Source organism: Paramisgurnus dabryanus, chromosome 12, assembly GCF_030506205.2.
Source record: "Paramisgurnus dabryanus chromosome 12, PD_genome_1.1, whole genome shotgun sequence".
Classification (NCBI taxonomy): Eukaryota; Metazoa; Chordata; class Actinopteri; order Cypriniformes; family Cobitidae; genus Paramisgurnus; species Paramisgurnus dabryanus.
Genome location: NC_133348.1, coordinates 1,027,248 through 1,050,264, shown reverse-complemented (window position 1 = coordinate 1,050,264; position 23,017 = coordinate 1,027,248). Strand labels below are relative to the sequence as shown.

General features: G+C 34.9%; 2 protein-coding genes across 2 annotated transcripts in view; both read left to right on the top strand.

The window, feature by feature from the left end:
* Window positions 1-13,649, top strand: part of LOC135738561 (adhesion G protein-coupled receptor F4-like) — a 42,825-nt gene extending 29,176 nt beyond the window's left edge. The window contains exons 4-14 of the mRNA XM_073811474.1: window positions 1,511-1,714; window positions 1,815-1,958; window positions 2,063-2,238; window positions 2,510-2,680; window positions 3,946-5,298; window positions 5,478-5,519; window positions 5,647-5,706; window positions 6,332-6,392; window positions 8,811-8,884; window positions 12,764-13,042; window positions 13,626-13,649. Coding sequence (XP_073667575.1) covers window positions 1,511-1,714; window positions 1,815-1,958; window positions 2,063-2,238; window positions 2,510-2,680; window positions 3,946-5,298; window positions 5,478-5,519; window positions 5,647-5,706; window positions 6,332-6,392; window positions 8,811-8,884; window positions 12,764-13,042; window positions 13,626-13,649 — 2,588 coding nt within the window. The remainder of the gene's footprint in view (window positions 1-1,510; window positions 1,715-1,814; window positions 1,959-2,062; window positions 2,239-2,509; window positions 2,681-3,945; window positions 5,299-5,477; window positions 5,520-5,646; window positions 5,707-6,331; window positions 6,393-8,810; window positions 8,885-12,763; window positions 13,043-13,625) is intronic.
* LOC135738171 (uncharacterized) overlaps window positions 1-23,017 on the top strand; it is a 334,980-nt gene that overhangs the window by 157,248 nt on the left and 154,715 nt on the right. Inside the window, 2 exon segments of the mRNA XM_073811486.1 lie at window positions 13,731-13,877; window positions 15,076-15,222. Coding sequence (XP_073667587.1) covers window positions 13,731-13,877; window positions 15,076-15,222 — 294 coding nt within the window.

Below are 23,017 nucleotides of genomic sequence, written 5' to 3'. Positions count from 1 at the left end.
AAACACCACAGTCTTTAATCATATTTTCATTGTGTCTTTGCTGCGTCTGTGTTGCTTGGAAAATGCGCTCTGTTGCAGCCACACTTGATTCTGAGGAACTACTTTGTTTGGCGGAAGACTAATATTTGTACTAATACCAACTTATTTTATGAAATCCTGCTATGCATATGAAGTAACCATTTTATAAAAGCAATAAGCCCCGCGAAGTAGTGGTGTTACAGTGCATTTTTATAACAGCTAAGGGGGTTTTAACAACGCCCCTTAGCTGTTATAAAATGCACTGGTAACCCACTGCTTCTTGGGGCTTATTGCTTTATTAAAATAGGGTAGGTATCTTCTCAGAAGTTGAGCTACAAAACAGATAAGCTGTTTCTGAAATTTTGGAGATAAAACAAAAAAATAAGAGAAAAAGTGTAACACTTTACAATAAGGTTCATTAATTAATTTTAGTTAATGCATTAACTTACATGAACAAACCATGAGCAATACATTTGTTACAGTATTTATTAATCTTTGTTAATGTTAATTAATAGAAATAAACTTTTAATTGTTTGTTCATTTTAGTTCACAGTGCATTAACTAACGTTAACAAGATTTTAATAAAGTATTAGTAATTGTTGAAATTAACATTAACAAAGATTAATAAATGCTGTATAAGTGCAGTTCATTATTAGTTCACGCTAACTAATGTAGTTAACTAATGTTAACTAATGAACCTTATTGTAAAGTGTTACCGAAAAAAGAATTTACACTCTTAGAACGGATGTGTTAAAAACAACACAATAATGTTGATTTTGGGACAACACACTAAATGCGTTGTCCCAGAATCCACCCATCACTGTGTTATTATTAAAACAACACATTTTGTGTTACTTTCAACACAACTTGTGTTTTATTTTAACACAAAATGACACATAATGTGTTAAAATTACACATAATGTTTTAAAAACTTAACACAAAAAGATGTGTAAAAAATTAACACATCCTTTCTAAGAGTGTACGCGCATGCAATTTAACATGATCATCATGTGTTTCTGTGCCTAAAGTGAACACAGAGATGATAAAAGTCAATGTTTTAGCAGGCCAAGTTCAGGTGTTTTTGTGCAGAATAATAGTGTAGTGTGATTTAAAATCATTAATTTCAGTATTTTTATGTTAATAATAAAAGTATATTGAAGGCTTAGTTTTTAATCTGTCATTTACAGCAATGCTCACAAATAGTGTTTTTTTGTGTGTCATTTTCATGGTCATGACAACTTTGACACTCTAAATATCAAAAATAGATCATGCCTTTTAACTTTTGCAGGGGTTTTATAGGTGCGGACTGGTCACATATATAATACTGTTTAACTATTATAGTGCAGTGCACATCACGCAGCTTACAGTACCAAGCTAAGGATTTGTATTACACAAACATTTTACTTAAACTGAAAGCAAATAAAATCCATAAAAAGAAAAGTTTGCTTTATGCAACAAATACTGAGAATCTGTTTTTATTTTTCACTTGTAGGCCGATACTCCTGCATCATACAAACTAATTCAATACCTTTCATCCAGTGGCAAAATATTGTTATTGAACGACAACCCAGTATCTCTGTGGGAAGTAATGAGCGAGTTTTTCCCTGTAAAGAAAGAACTGTTCAACTCACATGCTGTGTTAATGGAAACTACAGTGTTGAATGGGTCCCCCTGAATGACATCAGGCAACTATCAGGTTATACATTTAGAAATGCATTTCTAAATTATATATAATGAGACATTATATATAATGAAAAAACACTTAAAATCCTTTCAATCAATGTGTTTTTAATCAGGGTCAGATTGTATCACAGTGGACCATAAAATTCAAATGGATAATTGTAAGGATGAAATCTTTACATGTCAACTCAAGGGTTTACAGCAACTTAATAAATACAGTTATAGCATGAGAAGTGTCACAGTAAAGACAAGCATAGAAGGTAAGTCGTGAGTTTCTCAGTCTCTACATTCTGCCACATCAAGTTTTTCTTTTGAAAAATGAGGTTTTGATTATTTGTGACAATCAAATACTTGTCAGCTGCAGAATTTGAATGTGAAGATAACAAACTTGGATTTGGAAGAACAAATAACAAGACTGAAGGACTCTGTGACATTGGCAGTGAAGGAAGCAAAACATATACATGTAAATCAAGTGAATGGAAACTAACGCAGGACAACTGTGTACTCAAAGTGATCAAAGATCTTGAGAGCAAAGCTCAGGTAATCTACTCTACCCTACAAAAACAAAAGGCAGTTATTTATTTTTTAAGTATCTTGAGTTGTTAGAGAACATAACTATAAAGATGAAAACAACTGACAGCTAAAACGCAGTAAAAAGTCTGAAATAAAAAGTAGGCTACTTTTTCTCAGATCCAAACTTAAGTTCAGGTCTTTTACCTTTGTAGGGCCATTTATCATTTATCTGTTATTAAAACAAAGTTATGGATTTGAAATGTGTCTGATATTTGAGTTTTTGATCTTTGTAATCTAGGTCTTGGTTGTAGGTGACGTCCCAGAGTTCATGGCAAACCTCAGTATCGCTGCGGAGCAAAATAATGCTAATATAACACAGTCTGCTGTGACTGTCCAAACAATTGTTGACATACTTTTCAAAATTGCTGATTTGTCAAAAAGCATTACCATCAATAAACCTGTAATGGAGGTAAACTAGCTGTCTGTCTGTCTGCCTATCCATCTGTCTGATTTAGATATTCAGATCCCTGACCAATTCTTACAAAAATACAAATCATATATTAAAATGTCATTCTGTTTGATATTTTTACACTAAAACTCAATATCAATTACTATAAGATTTATTTAGGAAAATATTTTTATGAAAAAATATCACTTTTCTACAGCAAATGGCTCAGTTGTGGTCATGCAGTTACATCTGTGAACTTGCATAATGCCCAGTCGATGGTTTGTTGAATTAAGCTGAAGGCTCACTTTTTCCCTTTATTTACATGTGTAGTTCTGGGGATAAAGATTCAGCTACGCCCGCTGTATAATGAGATAACTAACAAAGCATTTAATTTGTAGTGATCCTTTCTATGCCCTAATAATCCCAAAGACTAAAATAATGCATTGAGAAAGCTATTCTGTGGAATATATGGACTGTGTGCCTGCGTGCGTGCATTATATCTTGAATGGTTGCATATTGCCTCTAAATTGTGTAAGACTACAAAATACAAACATACCACTGAAACATTCCATCTTAATTAAACCGATAACACTTTACCATAAGGTTGTTTTTATTAACAATTAGTTAATGCATTTACTAATGTTTACTAATAAACCTTATTGTAAAGTGTTATCGTTGTATGTGTTGCTTTTGCAAAGCGTGACCCCTGTTGAAGTGATGGCAAAAATGCACTCTTACCAAGTGCAATGGTTCAGTGATTCATTCATAAAGACGGTACTGTAGCTGAATTTGGAAAAAAAACTTGAAGCGTTAAGTGTGGCACAAGCCTAAAACTTTCCATGCATCAAACCTACTCTTTGACTGTAATTACTGGAATTACCATTGGGCTTGACTGTGCCCAAGTACCGGGGCTGCACCCAGCAGGCGGCCCATGCACTTGCGTCAGCGTTTTACAGTAATGTGAAGGACGTTTAAATTTTCTTTTACAGCTTATTGGTTGGTTTAGTGTGGTTAACCAGACCTTTTATCAAACCACTCACATTTATCAAACTGCTCACTCGGTCTTTATGTTGCGCTTTAATCATGTTAGTTTAAACAGACACTATTATCATGATATTACATTTCTATTACCGAAGCAAAATAATTTTGATCGCAAAATTCACAAAAATAAATATTATTGATTTTGAGTATAAATGTTTTAAAAATAAATATTAACATTAACAGAATACAATTTGAAAATACTATTTGTATTATAATCTTATTAACAATTTTTATTGCATTTTCAGAATTTCCTAAAAACAGTGGACATCATTGTGTCAGATAATTCCAGCAATACTTGGAAAAATTTGAACAATAGAACCACGACAGGAAACACCAGCAGCGTTAAACTTCTGCAAGCTATTGAGAATATAAGTGATCGACTGTCAGCTGTAAATTTTACATTAACTCAATCCTCCATTCAGTTGATAAGAATTCAAATTCAGAACTCCTTCAATGCAATTTCCCAACTGCCCAACTCAACTACACAGATTGTGATACCAAATGTTCCTGAATCAACCTATATAACTCTTATTGTCTTCACAAAACTTGACAACGTTTTACCAACTCGTAATACTTCTAATAAGGACAGCAGGACATCAGAAAACAGCATCAATGGAGACGTGGTTGTTGTTAAGGTTGATAAAACAATTAGCAACATTTCATTTACTTTCGACATTACAGATACAACATTAAAAAATCCTCAGTGTGTCTTTTGGAACTTTTCTTTGGACCGATGGGATTCCAATGGATGTAAAGTCAAGCGCTCATGGAATGAAACAATTACATGTGAATGCGACCACACAACCTCTTTTTCAATCCTAATGTCACCTTTTGCAGTTGATAACCCAGCCTTAGACTATATAACATACATTGGTGTAGCTATTTCAATAGCCAGCTTGATTCTGTGCCTCATTATTGAGATGATCGTATGGAAGTCAATACAAAGAAATGTCACATCAATACAAAGAAATGACACATTGTACATGCGTCACGTCTCAATAGTCAACATCGCTGTGTCTTTGCTGATTGCAGACATCTGTTTTATCTGTGGAGCTGCAATTCCAGAACATGAGCAGTCCAGTCGTTGCAGTCCAGTGGTTTTCTTCATGCACTTTTTTTACTTGGCTGTTTTTTTCTGGATGTTCATTTTAGCACTTTTGCTGCTTTACCGTATTGTCATAGTTTTGTCTCAATTGTCAAGGGTTAAAATGATGATCATTGCCTTCGCAGTTGGTTATTGTGCACCTTTGCTTATAGCGGTTATTACTGTTGCATCCACAGCTGGAGCTGGTAGATATATTTGGATGAGAGATGCATGTTGGCTGAACTGGTTTGAATCGAAGGCACTGCTGGCATTTGTGATTCCAGCCCTGACCATCATTGCCTTTAACCTCCTGGTTTTGATTGTGGTTGTGTGTACACTATTAAGAAGAGGAGTTGGTTCTCAACCAGAAATGAAACAAACTGTTGTGGTCATTGCCCGATGTGTGGCCATTCTGACTCCTATCTTTGGTCTAACATGGGGATTTGGCATTGGAACCATGTTGTCACCTAACTTTGGCATTCATGTGGTGTTTGCAATACTCAATTCACTGCAGGTAACACTTTCTGTTTCTCTGTCTTTTAATGTATTTATTTGATTAATTTTGTAAATTTTTTTGGTTATTTGGTTCCATCTTGAATTAGCAATCTATAATAATTCTGCACATTTATTTATTATTAATCTCCAGTTTTTAAAAGTTTAACATTGTTTCTCCCCATGTGTTTGTAATTTTAGGGGTTCTTTGTTTTGGTGTTTGGAACGCTTTTAGACAAAATGGTAAGAGATTATTTTGTTTGTTTGTGTGTCTTGACAAATAGCTGGTTTCAGTGCACAAAGCAACGGTTTAGATGTAAATATACATATATAACTGAGCATAAAGTATTGCTTTTGTTTTTGGTTGCAGGTCCATGAGTCACTATCAGGAAAGCTGTCATTAAAGAATAACAGTTCGACTCGTACCATGGTAAATGACATTATATACTTTAAAGCACATTGTGAATCTGCTGTATTAACTAATCACATCCAAATGTATGATACCTAGCAACGTGCTCAGCCATGCCTGCACATTATCCCAGCCCCCAAAATTGCATACTGTGACAGTATGTACTGAATTAAATAAAATACATACTCATTGTTATCGACTGATACGTCATGTAACATATATTGTCATAACAAAAGTGAGCCGTTAACTTGGATGATGTCAAACAAGTGCAATTTAACCAAAAGGAACAACTATTTTTGTTATGAATTTACATTCGTATAGAGCAGTGTTCCGATTTTTTCCAATATGACAACCATTATCCTTCTTCTTCACAGTTGGGTGTCCATCGAATGCACACTTCAAAAAACTTTTTGCCTATTATGGAAGTATGCATTTTGAGACGCAGCTTAAGATTGTGTTTTTTTTGTCTTTTTCTTGCTCAGAGTTGCTCTCAGTTTGATTCTGAACTACTCTTGAGCTAAGATTCCTAGTTACAGATTTTTAAGATAGATTAGAAGCTCTATGAGAGGATTCTCGGAAGATTTAGGAAAACGGTCCCTAGTTGTTTTGACTCTCTAAGCTTTATCTGCACATCTCTAAATTACAGATCACTAGTGCGGGAACATTTTCAAGTAGACTGGGTATCTTCCGGAGGAAGCAGAGGAGAAGTAAGTACATGATTTAATCTCAAACAACACATACATATATTGTGTGGATGTATACATACATACATATATATGTATTAAATATAGAAGTGTGTATTATGACTTACACAATGCAGTAGCTGCTTCGGTTTGAGCCCAAGACAATTTTTCATTTGGGGCAAAAGCATGTACCTTAAATATTTACCTTAAATTGGCTGACATATGCTTATAATGTTAAATGTACTGAATGTAAAGTTCTTGAGTAACATATAACCAACTATTTACAGATGTTTACAACACGTCTGAATGCAGTACAGCTTCATCCTCAAACCGCTCCAGTGCCTTGAACTTTTAAACATTCTTCATTAACTACATGTTACAAAGCCTTTCATCTGCTGTGATCTGAGTATCATCTCCATAATCTGTTAATGTGTTTCTGTAAGAAAATTACCATAATTACTGTAAAATTAGTGTTCGAGTTAGTTGTTGTAATATGTAATGTATGTAATGACTGCTGTTAGTATGGTATATGGTACATGTTTATTTTTACGAGGACTAGTCGTCACACTTTCTACTGAATGTTTTTTCAGGGTATAGCTGAGTATTGCACTCAATTTACTCTACATTTTCAATTATATATTGATAAATTTAATTAATAATAAGTACTTCTACTTTAGTCAATTCTAATAATCTTTTCACAAAATTTTACTTTGACATAATGACAGATGTTTTTTCTTGGTCATTTTTTACTGATTTTAATGTAATAAATGTTAACAAATCATTGACAGGTCGTAGGTTTTATTTCCAAAGAACACACATACTAATAAAAACATGAATCTTTCTTTCAAGTCTTTTGATTCTTTTTAACAAATGGGTTAAACATTTAGCAGAACATACAATCAAGTCTTTCTTATTAAAAGTATTAAACATTTTGTTGTAATAGTTCATGTAATAGTTCAAATAAGACACAGATTAGTAAACACAACATACTGTATGACCTTTTGCAGGGCCGGAGTGGGGGCACTTTTCAGCCCGGGAATTTCAATGCCAAGACCGGCCCACTTTTTCCATTGTGGAATTCCAAATGAGCACTTTTTCCAAATTGGATAAATGAACCAACAGTTTAGCATTTATTTTTGTATAGTATTTCTTACTTGGTATTTTGTCTTGTTTTCAGTAGAAATATCTAAAAATTCTTAAATCAAGATGTATTTCTCGATGAGCAAATGGCCTAAGAAAATAACTGTAGTTTTTAAACAAAACATGTCAAATTTAAGTGAATTTGTGCTTAAAACAAATTCTGTCAATGGAAAGGCATTTTTTGCTAAATTCATTTTTTTTAAGTAAATTCAAGAAAAAAAATCTTATTCCATTGGCAGATTTTTTTGCTTGTTTTAAGCACAAATTTATTTAAATTTTATATTTTTATATGGAGTTATTTTCTTAGGTCATTTGCTCATCAAGAAAATATTTTTTTTTAAGAATTTTTAGATATTTCTACTGAAAACAAGACAAAAATATTAAGTAAGAAAGTGTACCATTTTGCAGTGTACCATGGTTCAACAAATAATGTAAAGGTTAAATATAAATTAAATAATAATATACTTATTCACTACAAAAATAATTATTAATTAAAATAAAAGTACATTTACTGCATACACAGATCAAGCTTAAGTTTTGTTATCAATATTAAACTGCATAATATAGTCCATGAATCGCCATATATTGGGTGATACACAAAAGGCAAATATTTTGATAAAATTTTATATTTTGCTTGTGAAAAGGTAGACAACATATTAGCAGAATAATTCTTCGGATGAGACGTTAAACCGAGGTCCGGACTCTCTGTTGTCATTAAAAATCCCAGGATGTCTTAAAAAAAGTAGGGGTGTGCCCTGGCATCCTGGCCAAACTTGCCCGTTGGCCTACTAATAGATTTTTGGGTCAAATTATTGACATAGCCAAAAGTTTTGTTTGTGCATTTAACTTTGAACAGTGTATTTTATTTTATTTTTTTTATTTTTTTTGGTACTTTTGGATTTTCACAGTAAATATCAATTAGACTCTTGGGATCTCTCTGTTTTTTACTTGTTGGAATAAACACTGAACTTTTGACCTCATCATCATGTCACTTCATCTTTTTACGTCTCCATTGGCCGCCACAGTACATCCAGAGCAGAGGTGCCGCTACTGCTTGAGCATAGTTGGGGCCCCTTATAGCAGTTGGAACACCCCTGTCTCTGTTACAATTAGGATTAAAAACAGCAGTTCTGGCCACTGTAAAAAAATTGCTGTAATTATACAGCTGGTTGCCAGTAACTTACTGTAGAAGATAAAGACTGAAAATGGTAGGTCCTTAGGTTATTCATTTGACTGTATATATGTAACTGCTTTTTTGTGTATTCTCTGTGACCTAACCTATTCCCCCGTGTGCCCCTATAGTGGGTTATGAGCCACAGTTTGAAAACCCCTGCTCTAAATTACTAAGGGTGTCTGAGCGTGAGGGAACATCCCAGGTACAGTCGCCAGATGAAAGGTCATCTTGTGGGTCATTTTATTTATGACTAAATTATTATTTATTCGTTTTACTCATAGTTAGATTGGGCAGGTCTTTACAAAAGAGGACATTTTGACTAGGGACATAAATTGTGTCCTTTCTCAGAAAAAGCCACACAGGTTTACAGGGGTGAGCATTTTAAACATACCTTCACGTGTCATGGCTCAAGTACATTAAAATGAATGTAGCCAGGAATGTTGTCATTCAGTCTTTGTGTTTCCCTTTTCTTTAGAAAGGAGCAGAGGTAACGTTGTTCACTCCAGAAAGGATTTATGTTCATTTTTCATTTTTATTCCATATACTGGTTTGATTATTATGCCTAAGAAAAAATTCACCCTATTATGGTCCGACTCAAGTAATCCTTTTAGTTTTAAAGTAAAACTAAGGTCCTTACGATAAAATTCAGTGAATATTGTGCTGAAAGAAAACACTACATATATATTACTTAAGCATTTGTTTTGTTGTATAGACTGGACAGTCTTCAAAATAGGCAAAGATGAAAATAATGGTTTCCTTTTGGAAATATTTATTGTTTAATTCCACTATTAACTTTTTTAAAACTTAAAAAAGTTTTTTTATGCTATCTAAAGCCTAATAAGTATTAAAGTAAACTGTAAGTCAAAGAAACATCCTGTATGAATGGCATAATAGAATTAAGTAATAAATACAATTATTTTAAAGAAATGAAAAGATTCCAGTTTTGTTTTCTTGTTGTGTTGTTTGAAAAGTCCCATCAAGTTCTAGAAAATTCAGGAGTATTGAAAGGAGGAAACATTTTACAAGGAAACAAATTATCAGTGATTAAGAATCTCAGATAATCAGGGAGATAACTTCAGAACATAGTTCAGAACATCACATCAGGGCTAGTTGCCTAGAGAAAAGGTAAGAATACTCAATTAGTTTCTTCTTTATAATATAAAACACAATGCCTTTTTAAAGGTACATTTATAGAAAGATCGAAACATTGCCTTAAGATGTCCTTTATATCTGTCCTTTATAATTAAGCTGATGTGACTTTACTGTTTGTAACTGTAGAATAGATCATGGCTAAAGACACAGTAGTTCCATTATAGTTATTGTTGTTTGTAAACATACTGTACTGTTTATGAATGTTTGAAATTAAACTTTCGAAATAATTGCTGGTTAAAGTTATTTAAGTGCGTAAAATGGTAAAATCTCTGTATGGCATTATGTGTCTGGTGAACATTAAAAGTTATTGTACTTATAAATGACAAAATATTTTTATACAGATGTAACAAGGATGTGTGCATAAGCCAAAATTCTTTTTATGAAGAAATGCTGAACTGTTTTGACTTGAACAAGAAAATGGCCAGTGAAGGTACAATTAACATTACTATTGTTTTACTTAAACTACATGGTAAACTGGTCCCTCTATTTAATATTTTTCCATTTAACACGTTAACTGAGTTATTTTTTATAAATGTATGTATTTGAATGAACATTCTCTATATTCTTTGTTTTTCTACTCATGTTTCATGTAAGAAAAAAATGTACGAGTTAAAATGAAATGAGTAGAGGTTGTAAAGCATGACTTAAATATTTAGATTAAAGTTTTAGTCACACGCTTCAAAAGAAAGTTCAGTTTAGTTACACACATTTTCTATTCACACTGGTTCTCTTCACTGGAATAAAGGCAGTATGGGTGTGTGCCTGAAGTGTTTTCCCATCTTAGCAAACAATAAACAGATTGGCTTTTTAATGTCTTAGTTATGGATCCTCTTTGGTCATATTAGTGTGACATGGAAAAGTGGAGAAAGGTCTGGAATCCAAAAGGTTGCAGTTCAATCCTGCATTAGGTGATCCTTAAGAAATAAACATTGTGAACTTGATCAAGACAGTTAACACTATTTTCACATTTCTAGCAGTCTGTCCCTGTAGTGCCTTTAAAATAATAAAGTATCTTTAAGACAATTTAAATGTAAAGTTTATTTAAACACTGTTAGATCGAGCAGTTTGTTGTTCTTTTATTCCATTGGTCAAAAAGCTTGTGAAATATTTGTCTGTTTATGGGATTTTTTTTCTGATGATGATGAGCATTGTCTGATATGAAGTGTAATTTCACATATTTGTAGGTACAAGGACAATAATAAAATACCTATTAGGAGTCATTATGTCTATTCTTCTTACCCCTGCAAGTGTTGTGGAAACACATAATTTCACGGATCCAAACATGATTATTAAGGTAGGACAATTTTACATATCTCCATCAAGAAAATTTTTAAAATTTTTAAAATTTAAAACCATTTTTTTTAATTAATAAACTATGTTATATAAATAAAAAATGTGAGAGTTGTGAGTTAAATCTTTCCATGTGACAAGGCATGACAGACTATTTTTTTTTACTACAGTTTAGCTCTGTAAATGAGCCACCCCAACATAATATGGTCAAAAGAAGTGCAGGTATGATTCAATGTTATACCCTCTACCTTTAGTTCATTATAAAATTAAGATTTAATGGTACTGACTCTCTTGTGACAGAATGCTTCATGCTTTAATCTTATGGTTTATGTTTGAATGAGACCTGCCTGTGTGCTTGTTCACAGAGTTCTTTATTTAAGTTATCATTTGGATCAAGGTTTTCAACGTTGTTTGTGATACTTTATTGCCAGTTTATGCAATAAATACCTGCGACCATAGCCTGCTTGCATGTTGTGTTTTATATGGTTGAGATTGGTTGGGTTTACAAAATTTCTTGAAAGTCATAAGTACATAAGTACAAATGCACACTGTAAAAAAATTATGTAAAAATTACAGTATTACTGGCAACTAGCTGCCAGTAACTTACTGTAGATTTTACATTTATGTTATTTACTGGCAACAGTTTGTTTAAAGTTAAATGAACACGAAACATTTTCAGTCTTTATCTTCTATAAGTTACTGGCAACCAGCTGCAAAATTACAGCTAATTTTTTACAGTGCAGAGATTTAAATGTCCTAATCTGACACACAAGCCAAACAACCCAAACAAATAGGCAGCCCCCGATTAAAGGGCCATTCACATTATAACAATAACGATAACTATAAAAAATATAGTTTTGAAAATCTTTTATATTAAAGAGATTATAATGATACAACTATAATGATAAAGATACAGTGAACGATTTTGTGATTGCTGTCTGGGCGATTTTTTACCCACCTGATGAACGATAAACCATTGACAGCCAATCAAATCTATTTGAAGTTCAAGTGCATACATTTATATTGTAAATCATTTGTATTGCATACGTGTCCAACACAGCCATCCATGCGTAGCCGCGGTGAGTATACTTTGAAAGCTGCGCTGGCGCGTACACGTGAGCCGGATGCGGGTTTCCCCGGCCCTTAAGAACTTCAGGGGACAGGTGCTTGATTCCTCCCAGGTTCCATAGAGAGAATGGCTCGCCCAGATACATTTTGGACACTGCTGCATATTAAATATATGATAAATAGTCTTTCTACGTGAAAAATACAGTATGTGCCTGGAGTGCGTGAGAGCCCTGAATATGCACTAATTCTTTGTTATTCTAATTTTACTCTTTAATACTCTGTATTATATATTTTAGACATAGGTTCATTTTATCCATATGGAATTGGAGACACAGTGAATGATCGCTCTGATGATGGAAGTTCTGTAGTGATTTACCTCCTGCAACAGTTTATATTTTTTGGACACACATACAACCAAACTTATGCAAGTCAATTTTTTCTATAACTTCAGGTTAAATCTATTTACTTCTAAATAATTAAAATGAATAAGTATCAAATAAAAGAAGTTAGTTTTGTTACTAAATTATGTTTTTATGGATCTGACCATGAAAATAAATCCACATCTTTTCAGGTTAACAACAATGGACACTTGACTTTTAATGCAGCATGGTACAGCTTCTCTCCATACAGCTTCCCAGCATATGGTGGAATAGACCTCATTGCTCCATTCTGGACTGATATTGATAACCGTTACAACGGTGTCATCTCATATCGGCAGTACACCTCTGGCAGTGTCCTGACACAAGCTACACAAGACATAAACCAATACTTCCCTGATCTCAACTTTTCTGCTTCATGGGTCTTTGTTGCAACATGGGACAGAGTGGCGTATTATTCAAATTCAGGAACAGTAAGAAACTCAGTTTCCTTCTCTCTAGTAAAACATTTAAATAGAACTACTTTGAAATTTAATATTGAAAACTGTTTATATACTTACAGGAAACATCTTTCCAAGTGGTTTTGATTTCAAATGGCTATTTCTCATTTGTTTTAATGAACTATGGTACAATTGCTCCATCACAACGAAATGTGCAGGTATGGATATTCAAAAAAAATATATAAAATATTTCTGTATTATCTGTAACTGACTAAATAGACGTCTGTTTGTCTGTTTATTATTAGGCTGGTTATGACACCGTCAACTCAAGCTACTATTTCTCAATTACTAAAACTCTGCAGACCTTCACAGACTTAACATACAGCAGCAATGTCAATGTTTCAGGCAGATGGGCCTTCAGAACAGATCTTGGACAGGGTTTTCATATTAGTGCTAATTTAATTTTGAATATTTTGATGAATATTTGCCTTATTTGCTCGAAGTTGACACTGAATTTTGTACAATTCCAATGACACGATGAAGCTGTCATGGTTAAAAGTTCCACACTGACAGTCACCAGCATATGTTGTGTTTTGGGTGACAATCTTCACTACAGGATGCTCAATGCTTATGTTCATAAAAGGCATTTTAAGAGTATTTGCATTTTAATGAAATAATTGTAAACAACCAGTTGTTTTTCCATTTGTTATTCTCTTTCCAGATGTAAATGAATGCCAGGTTAGTCCATCTGTATGTGGTTCAAACTCCAACTGCACAAATACAAATGGAGGTTACAATTGCTCATGTTTGGATGGATTTACTGCAACATTGCCAAATCTCACCATCAGCATCAATAACACATGCACAGGTATAACAATAATAGTCTTAATGCTATTCTGTATTACTTAGAGTTAAAATTCTCAATCTGAACCTTTGTTTTTTTGTGTAAATGGTTTGTTAATGCAATATGTACTGTATACTTAAGCTTAAAATAAGCAAATAAACATACAGTAGGGTGGGTTGCACCAACAAGGATTAGGCCTAAATCTGGTTTAAATCAAAGCTTATTTAATTATTCTGTTGCACCAAACTTTAAACCTGTTTAAAAATAATCAGGGTTACATTTAAACTGCCATTTTGATCCAAGTTTAAATTTGACAGTAAACCTAGATTATCTTTAATCCTGTTGCTCCATTACTTTAAACTCTGTTTTAAATCTCAGTGAGGGATTAACTTTAAACTTGCATATGAGGAGGTTTAAATATGTTTTTTTAACAATTAAATGTCTGGCTAAATTATTAGAAACATACCGCGTGGTGGCGCTATTCAAAGATGCATTTATTATAATGTCTCAACAAAGTGAGTTTGGCGGCTCAAAAAGATTATTTACAGCACCGGTGACAGCTACCGCTGCTCGTATGTGCTTCTCATCTGTCACGCGCGCTCTAGTTAGACGAACTTCATGACAAATGCGTCGACACATCTTGTTCATTATATCACAATATCTGAGCTTTGCGATATTTCCTGTCCCAATATTTCCTGATCTGTTAATCAATACAATTGTTTTAAAAGATCGTCAAATGTTTTTATTTGAATCAGACCTTTAGATTACCCAACCGGTTTATGTAGGTGATTTATAATACAAAAATTACATTACCTTTGCTTGCATAAACTGTTTATTTCCTTTTTAAATGACAACGTCAACATTGTTGCTGTTTAATTACACCGGAAAATTCAAAATGGCGGACAAAATAAATAGCAGATGAAGGGTTTAATACAGTTTAAAGTTTTAATCTAAGATTTGTTAATCTGTGTTTAAATTTAAGTGGTGCAACACAACTCGAATTAAAATTAAACTGAGATCAACAAACCCTAGATTAGCTCTAAACTCTGCTTAATTTAATCCTTGTTTGTGCAACCCACCCATAATCTTTTGTTTGGTTCACAACTAAGCTGTTAGTAATGATAGATATGATTAAGTGTTTCAATAATTGAATTATTTATTTGTGTTTTTATTAGGACATTATTTTAAATACTGAGTTACCTTTGTGTTGTACTCTTTCCAGATGTGGATGAATGTCAGGTAAATCCATCTGTATGTGGTCCAAATTCCACCTGCACAAATCTAAAAGGAAGTTACAGTTGCTTATGTTTGGATGGATTTACTGCAACATTCCCAAATCTTACCATCAGCAGCAACAACACATGCACAGGTGAGATTATACATCTGGTCGGAGTTCTCTAATTGTCAGTTATATACAGTCGCGGAGTGACATCGGGAGGGTCGGGACATTTCCCGGTGGGCCGGTTGTGTTTTGAGGCCAAGAGGGCCGGTCTGATAATAGTTATACAGTGCGAGTTATATACAGGGCTGGACTGGGACAAAAAATTGGCCCTGGCATTTTGGCCCAGACCGGCCCACTACATATAGGATCACAAATCTTTGTGCAATCTTGACTATCAACTCCATATAATGATTAGAAAAATATATGAGCTGACACGTGACATTACAAAAATGTAAGCAGTGTAAAAGGCTTTGCAGGTTTTAAAAATCTGCTAATTGTCTTAGCCAGTGTGCACAATGTTTAAGGTAACCATTCTGACCACCTTATGATAACACAGAGACCTGATAAATGTTACAATGAAGTCGCAGTCTCGCTTTTTCCCGACAACCTTTTAACCAATTCCAAACCACAGTAATTTTAATGACTAACATTCGTTTTTTTATATATTTTCCTTTCATTCTATTTTATGACCTTGAATCAGGATTTCTTTTCTTATGGTCACACCTCAATTTTGCAATTTCCATGCATGGCATCTTTCTTATGGGCATCAAATAATGAATTTCCAGTGTGTGTGTTAAACCCTTTTGGCCCATTTGAAATGTAAAAGCAAATGTGCCTAATTCTGCACACTTTTTTTCTGCTTTTGTCTCCAGCCAGCCATCATTAGCAATAATGCATTACTTATAAATGCTTTATTTACTAAATTGATGGTAGTTTAAGAATTAATTTGGTTTGGAATTAGTAAAATATGTTTAATAAAAACTGTGATCAAAAGTTTGATTTAGCTACCTAATAATTCTGCCCACACTGTATTTTATTGCATCGTAATCACTGTCATTTTGCAAACAGTGTTTTGACTGTGTTTTATCAAGAGGATATCTAACGACAGTGTTTTAAAAGCAGTTCTGCTTACCGCACGTCAACTCGGTTCTCAGTCTTCTCTTATTTTGACAGACGCACACTGACCCTGCATGCTTCATAAAAAAGCTCAAAAAGTTGTGATTGGGCTAGCCAAATGTGAAATAAAAAAGAACCAATGGGCTGCTGATTAGGTTTCTCCTGGGCCGGTCTGTCCGAAAAAACAAACATCTTACGCTAACTTTTTTGGAAAATGCAGAACATTGTCAACGCGCCTTTTAGCGCCATCAACAAACAGTAACAAAGAAAGAAAGCAACGGCCCGCGTTGGGCGATGTACGAGTGTTATGTGCTGGTCAGACAAAAATAATGAAATGTATGATACGTCTCACAAAATTAGTGTGTATAATAATGATACTCCCCCTCAGCATCTGATTTAAGAAACAGAAGGGGAGGGGTGGAGCCTGTTAAGAGATGATTGGGCCAGCCCGGTGCCAGTATGGAAAATGAACCAATGGGCCGCTGTCCCTGCTTTATGGGCCAGTTGTTGGCCAAATAAAAAAAATATATTATTTCGACCGGCCCTCAAGTGCGTCGGCCCACCGGGCATTTGCCCGGTATGCCAGATTACCAGTCCAGCCCTGGTTATATATCAACCCATCTGGCGGCCTGATGTGCGGCCGCTTACCGCTGGTCAAACTGTGCAGCCTCTTTGCTCAACACAGTATAAAAAAGTGCCCGTTCAGCACTTCTACAGTAGGATTTTTTTAAATATAGGGTGATCAGTGATCGGCCCCTCCCCAAATGGCATAGCCTGTCGGCCTTTGATGTAAAAAGCTGCCGAATGCCTGTTTACTGCAGTAAATGTGCGGTCGGATCCATCAAGCGGACAGACTATTTGATAGTAAGTGTGGATTAAGGTGGTTTAAAATCTCTAGCCAGGTGTTCAGGACATGAATGGATCAAATCAGCACATTTGCAAAGGTTTCTCTCCATATGGCTCTACCATAAATAAAAATGAGAAGGGTATCTTTGCAGTATCACATTATATATTTCCTACTATGTGATTTCCATATTATAGACGAGAGTATTCAACTGCAATATGGCAATAAATATCCTCACAACATTTTTTCTCAAAACTTTGACAAAAATTATTTTCAAAGGAACTGTATTCTTACAGTTATTCAAAGATGCACACATTATTCCACATATGATTTGAATATTAGACCAGATTATAAAACGGTTAGTTCCAATCCTTGATTCTGATTGGTCAATAGGTGTGCTTTATTCACGATAAAACACTGCTATGAACGCTTCACCCAACGGCTCTGTTTATCACTGCGCCCTTAGCAAGACCCTTATCAACCACACTAGGGGTGACCCCGAATAGTCGAAGATTCGATGCATCGATAGGAGAAGCCTGATTCGACTACCAATCTCACAGTCGAATCGTCGCAGATGTGTTATGAAATGAGGATCATTCAATTTTGGCCGTATATGTGCACACATTATCTGATTTCACATATAACAGCTTTCTCACAATATATTAATATACTGCATATTATGATAATGCTGCAAATAATATGTGAAGTAGCAGCTTTCAATAAATATTTTTAAAATGCGTTAATAAATCCAACAACCCCTGTGACCGGGCTACACGTCCATAAGAGGTTTCTATGTTAATAAACCATTGCCTCGATCTTTGTTTCTACATTTAAAAGACAAAGCTGGCAAATGATATTATGCCTTTCGTTGTTTTAATAATTTCTATATTTTATTTTATTTATAAATCACTTTGGGTTATCTGATTTAACTATTTGGCTTGTGTTTTGGTTGCATTTTGCATATTTGTTCTGCACTTTGTAACTTCTGACCTTATTTTATTTTAAAAAAATTATTTATTATAAACGTAAATTCTGATCTAATTTAAATATGTACATTTTGGATAGCTTTTCGTTGTATCAATGTTGCGCTATTGCGTGCTGGCCATGCTTGCGCATGTAATTTAGCCGAACGGGTGCTCTGCGTCTCATATTTAGGAGTTCATCAAACTAAACATTAAAAACGGATGTTTTTCGACGAGTATACGTTTTTAAAATGTATTTAAAACATAGCGGTTATCTTGTCAAAACAGGTAAGCCGTTTTTTTATTTCGGTGATGAAACGGAAGTATCTGCACCGAACTTATTTCTGCCTGACACGAATGTCTTTCTTGTGATTTAATATTATGGTGGGTCGGTGTTCACTTTCAAATGATAGCAAAGAGATTCCTGAAATAAATAATATCATCCGGTCTTTCTGTATCTAAAGTTAATACAGAGATGATCAAAGTCAAAGCAAGCAAGCAGGTATTTCTGTGCTAAATAATAACGCGTAGTGTCTATAAAATCATTAATTTCAGTGTTTTTCTTGTTATAAATTAACGTTTAATGAATTGTATATAAAGATTAGTTTTTATCATTTACAGTCACAATCACAAATTATTTGTCATTTCTCATTTGTCGGTTTTTTTTTGCTCATGACTGCTTTGACGCGCTTTCTCCAAATTAAATAAAAACACGTATTGTAGCCGGAGTTTCCAAGGCAGGATCACCATTTTTTTAGGTTTAGTTATCAAAATGTATTTTTGTGTGATGCTCTAGATCGTGGCTTTAAAATGTTATGAGGAATAATTAAACAAATGTTGCCTTACATTTACCTTAAAAAAAAAAAATATATATATATATATATATATATATATATATATATATATATAAATGCATCGTCAGTTTTGTCTTCGTTTATTACTTGAAAGACAGTTTTGGTCACTTTATCAGAAAGTTGTTTATGTGTGCTGCTTGTGAAAGAAAATAAAAGTTACCAATTTGTACCTGGTCTAGACCAGGTACAAATTGGTAACTTTTATTTTCTTTCACAAGCAGCCCCCTCCCAACCCATGCACACAAACATAGATGATTCGACTATCGGTCGACTATGGAAAGATTCGACAATTCTGATTCGAATATGTAAATCCTTAGTCGAGGACACCCCTAAACCACACATATTGTTTTGTTGTTTTTATTTGAGCTTTCATGCATATTACACATTGGAACCACTGATCTATATAAATGACTGGATTGCCATGCCGTCAGGGACGTGCACAGGGGGGTTGCTCAGGTTGCCCGGGCAACTGCCCATATGCCCTTCTCGACTCAAGTTGCCCTTTCGAGGTGGAAAAAAATAAATTGTACTTTTACTTCGTTTACACTATGCAGCGTTCCTTCGTTACTGTGTATTTTAATTAATTACGAAATTTGTATTTTATTTTTAAATTGCTATCTTGTGTTTCTGGCGCATTCGCGAATTAATGACTCGTTTGAGACGATTCCTTACAAAGTGTTGAAAATAAATGAGTCTTTTGAGTCGGTTCTTTACAAAGCGAATGGGCCAAGCGTTTTAAATTGGTTCGCGAATCAGTTTGAATGAATTGTTCAGATCGCTGCCAAAACGGAATCGTCCGAAGCTGTTTTACTCGTAACCTATGTAGAAACACGCAGAATATAACCAGTTTTGGGTGACGTGGAAATGAATTTACCAATCTTTTAACAAAAAGCAAAACTTCACACATGTACCCGCCATTACATACGCGACCTGTTCGTCCATCGTCAGACACAGTTAAACGCGTTCAACCTCCAGAAGCATTGTCCCACTAAACAAAAACACGTCCAGAAGACGTCATTATAACGTCTTTGTCTACCGTTTAAAAGACGTCCACTGAGTAGCCAGAATGAAAGTTTTTGCAACGTCTTTTTTAGACGTCTTTTTTGTGTTGAAATTAGACGTCCTACTGACATGCTTGTTGAATGTTTAAAAGACGTCCAGTGGGGGGCCAGAGACAACGTTCATTTAATGTCGTTTTTAGACGTCTTTTTTGTGTTGAAATTAGACGTCCTACTGACATGCTTGTTGAACATTTAAAAGACGTCCAGTGGGGAGCCAGAGACAACGTTCATTCAACGTCTTTTTTAGACGTCTTTTTTGTGTTGAAATTAGACGTCCTACTGACATGCTTGTTGAATGTTTAAAAGACGTCTACTGGAAAGCCAGAGACAACGTTCATTCAACGTCTTTTTTAGACGTCTTTTATGTGTTGAAATTAGACGTCCTACTGACATGCTTGTTGAATGTTTAAAAGACGTCTACTGGAAAGCCAGAGACAACGTTCATTTAATGTCTTTTTTAGACGTCTTTTTTGTGTTGAAATTAGACGTCCTACTGACATGCTTGTTGAACATTTAAAAGACGTCCAGTGGGGAGCCAGAGACAACGTTCATTCAACGTCTTTTTTAGACGTCTTTTTTGTGTTGAAATTAGACGTCTTACTGACATGCTTGCTAAACGTTTAAAAGACATTGTTAAAAGGATGTTTTTTAAATGTTCATTATTGTAATCCAAGTGACATCCTTACAGGGTTTTTCGATGTCTTTGCAGACCTCTAAAAGACAATCATACAATTTTTAATTGTTTAATTTCAGACATCCCTGTTGACCTCCATTTAAACCAGGTGTACAATTTAACTTCTTAAGGCAACCGTTCAAAATGGTCTTATCACCAAATATGCTACAAAGGGTTTGGAGATCAACACTTTCAGGTACTGGATGTTGACCGTGTGCACACCTACTGCTTTAAAATATTAAATACCCATCCCCTTGGCTGACATGTACCTATCCAAGAACTTTAGGTGGGCAGAGACATTTTGTAATATTGGTCACAGTATGTAAGAAGGATAAGGACAATGACAGGTAACACTAAACAGAACTTTATTTGACAGACTATGGGTAAATACCCATAACATAAACAAGAACTGACAATGAATAAAGACAATGGTAAGCATGTGTGTGTATAAAACAATTAAAGATGGTGGTTGAGGGGGTGCAAATGATTATGGGTAATGTAGTCCAGTGAGCGAGAGCAGACGATCCCTGCAAACTTGCGCCGTGGAGAGCAATGAAGAGTAGGAGGAGGTTCTGGAGGCAGATGGATTGCCAGGAGGAGGAAGAAAGATGCAGTCCAGGATGGGGCCTTGAGCAAGGCGACACATGAGCATGATAAGCCATGGAGGAGTGGAAGGAACCATCATGGAGGAGACCAGGGTGCCGACTGATGGACACAGAGCTGCAGACGGTGGCGGTAGAGCCTGAGATGTAACCAGACAGACACAGAGCCCGGCTGGAAACAAGGTGCTGGAGAGCCAAGGCTTTTATTGTAACCAGCTTAAGTCACACCTGTGCAATAATCATGCTGTCTAATCAGCATGTTGATGTGCCACACCTGTGAGTTGGATTATCTTGTCAAAGGAGAAGTGCTCACTTACACAGATTTACACAGATTTCTGAACAATATTTATGAGAAATAGGCCTTTTGTGTACATAGAAAAAGTATATGTTTTTCTGTACATGTCTTTGCAGAAAACTGAAACGAAAAAAGAAGGCAAAATACTTTGTTTCCCTTTAGCTTCCAGACAGACTGTAGCAGTCGGAAATGTCATCTGCATTTGTCCAGAGAACCCACTGAGCAAAAACACGTCTAAAAGAAGTAATCATAATGTCTTTGTCTAACGTTTAAAAGATGTTCTGTGAGGTTCCAAGGGGAGCTGGGAGGCAATATTTGGACTTGAGTGTAATAAGAGCCACACCTACAACAACAGGTAGTGGGAAGTACAACTGGTTCCAAAATCAGTTTTACAAGTGGCTATTTTTAAGGGAAAGGATATGAATCTAAAGTACGGTGTACATTTTAGGACATCCTCAGATGTCAGAGTCAGGTGTCAGACATCAGATGAAAAGGCATCAGGTCTCAGAAAAAACGATGTCAAGTTTACGAAATTGCACAGTCATTTCTCAGACATCAGATGAAAAGGAGTCAGGTATCAGAAAAAACTCTATCAGAAAAAACGGAGTCAGACGAAAAGTTCTCAGATGAAAAGTTATCAGAGTCAGGTATCAGACATCAGATGAAAAAAGTCAGGACTCAGAAAAAACGCTGTCAGAAAAAACGGAGTCAGACGAAAAGTTCTCAGATGAAAAGTTATCAGAGTCAGGTATCAGACATCAGATGAAAAAAGTCAGGTCTCAGAAAAAACGCTGTCAGAAAAAACGGAGTCAGACGAAAAGTTCTCAGATGAAAAGTTATCAGAGTCAGGTATCAGACATCAGATGAAAAAAGTCAGGTCTCAGAAAAAACGCTATCAGAAAAAACGGAGTCAGACGAAAAGTTCTCTGATGAAAAGTTCTCAGATGAAAAGTTATCACAGTCAGGTATCAGACATCAGAAGAAAAGGAGTCAGGTCTCGCACAACAAAGCATCGGACAAAACGGCATCAGAAGATTTTACACGTGGCCCACCCCTTCACATGACATCACTATCGCAAACTTACCGGAGATCAAAAAAGACTTACAGTATGAGGGCACTTTTGTTTCTTTAACTGTGTATTTAATTGTAGCCTTGACATAAATTGTTGTTGTTCCCTTTCTCACTAGCCTCTGTATAACAATGATTTATTTAAACACGATTTTACACATGATCACGCCTTTTCGCGTACCGCCACTAAAGATATTGATATGTTTTTCTTTATTAATCCCTGTATAACGTGAGGACCGGCGCCACGGGGGGCACTATCCGGCACTATCCCGCCCCCTCAGATCACCATTTATGTTGAATGGGATTTTAATGATAAAATGTGCTATTTAAAAATCACATTTGCGTAGTGTGTTGTCTTCCTATAGTGAATAATAAGCTAAAACGGCAATATTTTAGTTAAGGATGGTATGTGAAAGCAAACATGAAGGCTACGAACATTCCATAATTTCAAAGTTGTATATTGCAAT